The sequence below is a fragment of the Erigeron canadensis genome, chromosome 1 (genome assembly GCF_010389155.1).
Source record: "Erigeron canadensis isolate Cc75 chromosome 1, C_canadensis_v1, whole genome shotgun sequence".
Lineage (NCBI taxonomy): Eukaryota > Viridiplantae > Streptophyta > Magnoliopsida > Asterales > Asteraceae > Erigeron > Erigeron canadensis.
In genome coordinates, this window is record NC_057761.1 from 26,419,802 (window position 1) to 26,429,299 (window position 9,498).

Here is a 9,498-nt window from a genome sequence, read left to right on the forward strand (position 1 = left end):
TTTTTGTATATGATGAACTAGATTATTGACTCGCGTAATACGCGAGTAGATATATATTAATAACATGTTATTATTTTCATGACAACATATTATTTGATATAAATAAAAAAAATTAAATAAATAGTTGATTATATATATATATAAATATTTGGTTTTTACATAAGATGAGCTATTTGATGTTAAATAAGAACCGTATATTGATAAATTATAAAAATTATATGGGTGTTTTTTAAAATTTCATTGTCTTTCATTAGAGATGTCATTCGAAATACTTTCGACGAATTTTTAAATCTGATGGTAGGGCCCGTACGACTAGTGCATTTGGCTATGACACTCTATGATATATCACACTCTATGACCTATCACACTCTATGACCTATCACCTCACCATCTCACTACCGCAACGCGCGGGTACTTGCTCTCGTTTCATATCAATAGAAAATATTGGTTAAAATACAAAGTAAAACATTTATAATTTCATGGTATATATTTTAACATGTACACAAAAATATTAGAGCTATTTGATTTGGTGAAATTTAAAATTAACTTGCTTAAACTTAAATTAGCCTTAAATTATATGTTATAGATACATATATTATAGTTTCAGTTGATATATGCATGACATAAAGTCAAAATTTACAGATAAATTTTACTCTTTTGAAACCTTTTCTAAACTTTTTTATATATTTGTATTTTGATTATCATACATTAATATATCTAAATGAGCAAAGTTATATTTTGTTTAAAATATAAATTAGAAAAACTAATGTTGTGTTTGATCAATTATAAAGTCAATGTGAATCATCATTTTGATCTAAACGTTGTAACTAAAATTTGAAATTCATCTAATGATCATTGTTATTCTAATAAATAATTTAATACTCTCTTATATATAAATGATGTCATTTTTACTCAAGTTTAAGTTAAGTTGATTTTAAGCTCTTTATATTATGGATTGTATGAACTATTTTATTCAAACCATTTTTCCACCTATCATTCGAAATTTGAGTGAAAAATTTATTGTGATTTAATAAAAAAATTTCAACTTTAAACTTTAAAATAATTTTATGAGCTTAATCTACAATTTTTTAATTATTTAATTTTTAAGGATTATATACAAATAAATTCTGTTTATTAGTTACAATATTGAAAAACTTTACCATTCAAACAATAATTGTATAAAGATAAAATAAAATACAAATGGTAATAATAGATTTAATAGAAATAATGCATGATAATGATTATTATAGATGGATAAGAATTAGCGCATGAATATACATTAAAAAATAGTTTATATTATTTTATCCTTTAAGTTTTAATTTATATTTTGTTTAAACTAAAATGTAGAATGACTAATGTTGTGTTTGACTAAATATAAAGTCAATTTACACCATTAATCTCTTATATTTGAGAATATTTTGATACCCATTTAGATCAATTAGATTTACATCAACTACATTTACATCAACCTATACCACTCGACATCGCTACCATCGCCAATAGTTGCGACATCACCAACCGTCGCTGACACCAGCAGACCGCTGTCACAATCATCACTGCTACATTGTTTCTCCATTGTACGAGTATAATTTAAGACTCTGTGTTATATATAGATGATGACATCTATTACTTAAGTTTGAGTTAAGTCGATTTTAAGCCTTTCATATATATAAATTGTATGAATTATTTTATTCAAACCCTCTTTTATTAACTATCATTCAAATTTTGTGATTTTTTAGTATTTTTTTATTATTATTATTTTAGTATAGTTTGCGGCACATAGTTTATTTGAATTTATATTAAAAGAAATATTTGTTGATCATTATTTTGAAAAACTTTACCATTTGAACAATATATGTATAAAGATAAAATGTAATGAAACAAAATACAAATGATAATAATAGATTGAAAAGAAATAATATATGATTATGATAATAATATGTTGGAAAAAATAGTTTTTTCTCTTCGTGGATATATATTAAAAATAGTTATTATCATTAGAGCATCTCCAATGATGGGTTGAAGAAAAGTTTTTTTTGAAAAAAAAAGTCTTTGTAAAGGTTGATACCATTGGAGTGAATAACTTTTTTGATGAATAGGTTAATAATCCTCAACCTTTTCATCAAAAGCTTTTTCCTTGTTTAGTGATAAAAAAAACTTTAAAATTTTTTTTCCAATGAAGAAAATAGCTTTTTAAGAGGTTGAAGATGGTGGATTGATTAGGTGGCAAAATAAAAAGGTTTTAAAAACTTTTTGCCCTTGTGGATGTTCTTAGTTTATCTACTTTAAAGTTTGAATAGTATACTAATACTAATACTTGTGCATGATGCATAGTTGACTTATAATATTTATATAAATATTTCGTTTTATATTTTAATAAAGTATTTTTTTAGATGAATATAATCCTTATCATCTATATATGTCAAATAATATGTATGATTGTGTCTATAGTTATTAAAAAAAATTGAATAACAAAATATATATAACAAAATTCATTTATCACTATTCAAATACTATAAATAATCTTTATTACTTGAAACCATAAAAACAGATTTTATGATCTTAAACATATATAAAAGAGGATGTATTAAATATAATTTTATTTTTTATGTAATATGCTCTTTAAGAGATGAAAAGATATTAATGGTAGAGGCAGAATGATACGTAATACTCGTAATAAATATACATGTACGCATTGGATTTATAGAACTTATATGAATTTTAGGAAATTAATAGATTTTATTAGAAGGAATATGAGTATCCTGGTTTGCAAAATGAGATTTATTGATTTATTATATCATAGGAAAATACGTATATAAACTTATAAACTTATATATAAGTTAATAAAATGCATCTTTTAACATCAATCGGTTTCTTTCTATTATGGACATAATTTAAATTTATAACTTATAAATATCCTATTCAAATACGAATATAAATAAAATAAAGAAATTATTAAATAGGTTTTATTTAATGATTATCTTTAAAACGACACTTTTCGTTATAATATTGTGCCATGTGTCGAGTAAAGAATGCTACAGTCCTGTTTTAGTTTATTATTTCTAAACTTAAATTACAAGTGGATTTTTTTTTTTTTTTTTATTTGTCTATGATGAATTATGAATTGATGATAGATGACTTAAAACATTCTTCTAACCGATAAAGGAAAGTTGGATAAGTAAACAAAATTGACACGTTTTTTTGTTAATAAACAACATAAAAAAAAATATAAAATGCCGTAAAAACAACGTCTCAAAAAACACTTCATAATACATCCCACCACCCGCCATATATCCATATAAAAATCTATATCATCAACAAATTAAATAAATATCATATTTTTTCGATTAGGGTTCTTGATCCCCCCAAATTTTTAAACCCTAATCCCCCAAAAATTCCAAACTAATCTCTACTCTTTTTTCCCCAAATCATTAGGGCTTTTCAAATTCATTCATTCATGATCACACAACAACACATATTTTAATCCATACACCTATACATACAATAATCTATATCTATATATATATATACGTATATACGATGGATTTAGATGGAGGGAAACGTGTTTTCAACAGATTAGGCCCATCATCATCTCATCAAAATCATAATCAAAATCAAAATCAAAATCAAAATCAAAATCAAAAAGTTTGTTATCATTGGAGAGCTGGAAACTGCAATAGACATCCATGTCCTTTTCTACACAGAGAATTATCGGCACCGCCAGTTAACGGAACGACGTCGTCTAAACGTGGGTTTTCGACAGATGATCAGTATCAAAGACCGAATAATAACAGTGTACGACGAGGCGGTTTCAGCACGTGGGGTCCACGTGGCGGTGGAAGAGGGAACGGGCCGAATAATAATGGTAATAATAGGGTTGTTGTGAAGCAAGAAAAAATATGTAATTATTGGATGCAAGGGAAATGTAGCTATGGAGATACTTGTAGGTTTTTGCATTCGTGGTCAACGGGGAGTTTCGGTATGTTGACTCATCTTGAAGGGCATCAAAAGGTATATATATAATTAAACTGGGGTTTTTGTTTTGAGATTAAATTTGGGTGCTTTTTTTAAAAATATATTAGGGATGATGTGGTTTTTGTTTGTGATGACGAATTTCGCAGATTGTGAGTGGGATTACGTTTCCGGTTGGTTCGGATAAGTTATATACTGGGAGTAAAGATGAGACTGTGAGAGTTTGGGATTGCCAATCTGGACAGGTTGTTTATATTGTTTTTTTTTTAAATTCCAAGCATTGCATTAATATACGATAGGGCAACAAGTTTTATGTTTATATTTGTATTTTTGTAGTTTATTACGCTAGGGTTCATTGTGCCGTAAAGTAGAATTCCTTCAGCATTTTTGTTATTGTATAAAATGTATTACTAAATGTGTATGGTGCTCTTTTTGGGTGTGATTAAAAAGTAGGGATTGTTGATTTTGTTTCTGCTTAACTGTGGAATTTGTTAGATTTGATTGATTTTGTTGAGGGATTTCTGGAATCTAATTATATATGGTGGTTTTCTTTTGGTTTTGCTGTAGTGTGTAGCGGTTATAAATGTGGGTGGTGAGGTGGGTTGTATGCTCAGCGAAGGGCCATGGATGTTTGTAGGCTTACCGAATCTTGTCAAGGTTAGTTTTGAACCAACTTTAGATAAACTCGATTTATTAATGTAGTTATGCCTCTAACGTTGCTGATCTCTTTAATTGTTATCACAACATTATAGGCATGGAATATGCAAAATTCAGCAGAACTGACTCTTAATGGACCTGTTGGTCAAGTATATTCACTGGTTGCGGGCAATGATTTACTCTTCGCGGGCACACAGGTAATTTTGGAGTACGGTTTTTAGTTCATTGATTGTCTGTTTGTGCACTTGTAATTATTTATTCCTTAGTAGAGAGTGTTTATCACTACAATATGTGTAAATATTGGTGCAGGATGGGAGTATCTTGGCATGGAAGTATAATACTGTCACAAGCAACTTTGAACCAGCTGCAGCACTTCAAGGGCACACCTCAGCTGTTGTTTCACTAGTCGTTGGAGGAGCAAAAAGATTATACTCTGGTTCTATGGACAAATCTATAAAAGTAAGTGTATTTCATGGTATTATCAATTATGTAAATTTTGCATTTTTGACTTATTTACATATGAGTGGGTTGATTAGGGTTTTGTTTTATCTTTAACGGGTCAAACAGGTGAAATTAAAAGACATAACTAAGAAGTGATGGGTTGAATAGGTCAAAAGTGCTCAAAGTGATTTTCACCTGAATTATCTTAATTAAAAGATGAGCCTATTTTTGAATGTACTAGGATTTGACACCAACTATCCTAAATAAGAAAATATATAATTCTTGGACAGTAAAGGTTGCAGGTCTTAGGTCTTAGCTAACCTCTGGTATTTTGACATGGATTTCTTGATATTTTGCCTTAAATGTGTGAAGGAATTTCTTTGACGTTAACATAAGATGACATTAGTTTAAAGTCACTAATTTTCAAAACTTGCTTTCAGGTTTGGAACCTTGAGAATTTACAGTGTCTACAAACACTGACAGACCATACTTCTGTCGTCATGTCAGTTCTTTGCTGGGATCAATTTCTTTTATCATGTTCACTGGACAAAACAATAAAGGTATTTGGTGCCATCCCTTTATAACCTATAAAGCATGTCCATACATTTTGTTTATGGTTGCTTTTTGTTGCAGATTTGGGTGGCTAATAGTAGTGGAGACTTGGAAGTTACTTACACGCATACCGAGGAACATGTATGTTGATTTAACGTTTTCTTTAGTTGGAGACTGATTGCATATATTATATTGGTTGTTTTTGTTATAGTTACATGCGCCAACTAGTCTGTTGGATGCTTGGATTATTGGTTTAACCTCATTGGCTAGGACTACTTTTTTATACAGAAAGACCATCTTTTGGTTTAGTTGTTTATCCATAATCCGTGCCTTTAAAATTTTTCCGTAGGTTTTATGTTAGCTTCTTGCCTTTAGGCAGATCAACTTATATGTTAGATATTGGAGTGAGTTAGAATGTTAGATGTCTTAGTCTAAACATCAAACACCCTGGATAATTAGTGACAACAATTTGCTTTCTCATTTCAATTGTTGTATACGTTTAATTGTGCATCTTGCTGTATATGCATTTATTTTCCTTTGATAGTGGTCCCTTTTGATCATCATATATAACTTAGAAGGTAGAAGACAATGGAAAATGGTTGAAGAATAAATTTTCATACCTTTCTCCATTGTGCACCCCTAGTGATTTAACTAATTTCTCTCATTTTAGTTGATATGGTCAATCCAAAGGGCCTGAAGGACATCAAACACCCTGGATAAATGGTGAAGAACGTTAGGGAGGACATGGACCTCCACATCTGCACGTACCAACTACTAAGATGATGTGGATTCTTATGTGACAATAATCTGCTTTCCCAATTCAATTGTTGTATAAGTTTATTTTGTGCATCTTGTTGTATATGCATGTATTTTTCTTTGATAGTGTCCCTTTTGATCATATACTTTAGAAGACAATCGAACATGCTTGAAGGATAAAGTTTTCATACCTTTCCCCATCATGCACCCCTAGTGATTTAACTAACTCCTCTCATTTTAGTTGATATGGTCAATCCAAAGGGCCTGAAAACCCAGCTGTCTTTAGTTACTTTTGGTGTTGTTTTTGGTCATTACACCAGGAAAGCTTTAAACCATTGATATATGCTTTGATTATTAGTATAATAGTAATTAGGCATCTGTTTGTTATTATGATTGGGGTATCAAACTATTTAGAATGTATTTGACCTTGCTATTTATAGTGCACACAGATCATTATAAGTTTGATAGAAGTTCTGTTGCCATTCTGGATTTTAAGTCTTTCAAGCTTTATTTTTGTTCTTTTGAGCATATCGTCCTCTGTCGCTGATGATCTAAAACAGTCTTGAATTCAAGATAATGGGGTCATCTAAGAACAGATATAGATCAGAATAATCGAGGCCAAACAAGTACAAGAGGTTGGGGTAAATCATTGTAATGTTTGACTTTTAGTGTTTTTTATATTTTTAGTTATTATTATCATTATCATTATCAACTATCCAGTTTCCTTTTGTTCTAAATAATTTCTTTGATAAGGAAGTTAGAGCATTATGTGGTAGTAGTTTTTTGGGTTGTTAGGGTGGAGTGTCAGATACATCAGGAGATTCCTAGTTCTCAAGTTGTAGGACCTACCTTGGTGTTTTCCGTGTAGCTCCAGTTTATATCAAGGTCCTAAAGAGCTTTGCCTATAATGTTATACCAATAATTCTGTTTATATGGGAGAGTGCATCATAGTTAGATCTTTATCAGGTTAGAATGTAAATTTCAAGAAAGACATCCAAGATGGTGGTTACATAACTTACATTATGCAAAAGTCAAATTATGAAACGATGATGGTAAGACATGATAAAAGTCGTGTCTTTCTGAATAATTTTTAACATCTTTGTACCAAATTATCATGAGTTTGTGTCTTGTATAATGAACATGATCGTACTTGTATAGTTTACTCAATTAGTGAAAGCTTTTTTCTCAGTGGGAGAGATGATGCTTCAGGAAAATAGCTCATAAGTTGTTAGGTAAAACTTATAAAACGTATCCTTTGTCTTAAGCAGTTTAGCTTATTAGAATAGTTAGTAACTTTATAGCTAAGATAATCGTAAATAATTTGTTGTAAAATGCATCCTGTGTCTCGATCTTATTAGAATAGTTAGTAAGTTTATAGCTAGGATAAGTTTACTATTATTAGCAGTCATTGGACGTGTCCTTACACGGGACAATAGCTAATAAGTTGTTAATTATAAAACGTGTTCTTTGTCTTAATCTTATTAGAATAGTTGGTAACTTTATAGCTAGGATAAGTTTGCTATAATCAGCACTTATTCGTCGTGTCCTTTGTATATGCGTTCTAATTTAACGATTTGAAAATTGAATGATATTGAATTTGCTTAGAACTATCGATCTTTGTGTGAACGTATATCATTTAGCATTAAGCTACTGTATGTTGTTTTTACAGTGGTCTCGTTATCGCTTTTCTCTTTAATGCTATTTTTTTTGTATGATTTCATGTTGCTTAATGTCATATTTCTCTACTACAGGGCCTGCTTACTTTATGTGGGATGCATGATCTAGAATCCAAGCCAGTATTGCTATGCTCCTGCAATGATAACTCTGTTCGTGCATATGACTTGCCAACGTAAGTGTTTCTACACTTCTTTGGAGGTGGCAACTTTTTGACCCTTTTACTTATGGATGCTTTAGTATGTGTCATGTTTTATCTCTAACAGGTCAAATAGTTAAAAAAGAACTAAATATGAAATGTGTCAAAGCAGTTGAAAGTCCTTGTCTATCTTGAATATGAATCCTACTAAATTATCTATCTAAGAAATTAGATAATGCTTTTTGGAATAAAATTTGATATTCTCAATAGTTCTTTTGACATAAAGTGATTCCAACCTGACCTGACTGGTAACTAATATTGCCCATTTTAAACGTTACCAGTCCCGCCTATATTGCCACCTTTAGGTTATTCTATTCAAAACTTGGTACTAGATTGTCTTAACTTGAAGTCAGCCTAAATAAACTGTTATCTTACTTTTATACTAGATTTGCTGAAAGGGGAAAGATATTTGCTAAGCAAGAAATTCGATCTATACACGGCGGTCCTAATATATTTTTCACGGGAGATGGAACAGGAGAAGTGAGAGTTTGGAAGTGGTTAGCTGACCAATCAGCCACTCCTGCTTAAGCCTTCTCGAATATTTGAGCTTTCTTTGTAATATTTGACCTAAGACACTACCCTAGCGTCATGAGCTTTTTTGTCCCCAGTTCCTGTTAGTGTAACGTAATTAATGAGTTATGGTCATTTTCATGATCGTGTAATTGGTGGAAATGTCTCTAGAGAAGTTTGATTAAAGTGTAGTAGAGCTTTTTGTTACCATTTTGTTGCTAAAATTGCATATTGTAACATGTTGAGACAATTTTTGTATCCAAAAGGTTGCCTAATAGAAATTTTCCTGCATTATTTCCTAAGTTACCACTGTTTATTGCAGCATGTTCTTATTCTTATTCAGTGTGGAAGTTTTGTTTTATTGAATATATATATAAATACTTGATTCACAGTAGATGTCGATCACGTCGGGTCAGGTCTACTTCAACAAATAAATGGTATGACCGAGAGAGACATTCTTATTTTTTACAAGTTGCATTAACATTCTTGTCTGGCTTCTTATCATTAATTTTAACCCAAAGTACAAGTTTGATGTTTTCTTATATATCCCAGGCAACTAATCTTATTTATAAATGTAAAAGCAAGCACAAAAAGTGGACCCGGGATATCTTTTTATAGGGAGCATTTGTTGATGAATACAAATATATGAAAAAGTGTAAACGGATTTTTAAAAGTCATCTAAATTAATTCGTTTTGACTCTAATTTTTCATGTTTCTTCACAAGTTAATTTTTTTTT

At 30.2% G+C, this 9,498-nt stretch overlaps 1 protein-coding gene across 3 annotated transcripts; it reads left to right on the forward strand.

The window, feature by feature from the left end:
• Window positions 1–3,320: 3,320 nt before the first annotated feature.
• LOC122584817 (zinc finger CCCH domain-containing protein 48-like) lies at window positions 3,321–9,063 on the forward strand. 3 transcript variants are annotated; one of them, XR_006321601.1, is made up of 9 exons: window positions 3,321–4,011; window positions 4,122–4,217; window positions 4,540–4,629; window positions 4,725–4,826; window positions 4,939–5,088; window positions 5,511–5,630; window positions 5,704–5,763; window positions 6,293–7,013; window positions 8,130–8,214. XR_006321601.1 is itself a non-coding variant. In XM_043756879.1 (9 exons), exons 1-9 carry the CDS (start codon window positions 3,541–3,543, stop codon window positions 8,777–8,779), a joined length of 1,329 nt encoding a protein of 442 aa, XP_043612814.1. In that variant the 5' UTR covers window positions 3,331–3,540; the 3' UTR covers window positions 8,780–9,063. The 3 variants fall into 3 exon arrangements, 1 of the variants encoding a protein (XP_043612814.1); XR_006321602.1 differs by having other exon boundaries at window positions 6,293–7,029; window positions 8,130–8,213; XM_043756879.1 differs by lacking the exon at window positions 6,293–7,013 and adding an exon at window positions 8,638–9,063 and having other exon boundaries at window positions 3,331–4,011; window positions 8,130–8,227.
• Window positions 9,064–9,498: the final 435 nt, after the last annotated feature.

Coding starts and splice junctions, on each gene's coding strand:
- LOC122584817 (XM_043756879.1), top strand. CDS start 3,541: ATGGATTTAGATGGAGGGAAACGTGTTTTCAACAGATTAGGCCCATCA. Junction 5,631..5,703: donor CACTGGACAAAACAATAAAG/GTATTTGGTGCC, acceptor TTTTTGTTGCAG/ATTTGGGTGGCTAATAGTAG. Junction 5,764..8,129: donor ACACGCATACCGAGGAACAT/GTATGTTGATTT, acceptor TCTCTACTACAG/GGCCTGCTTACTTTATGTGG.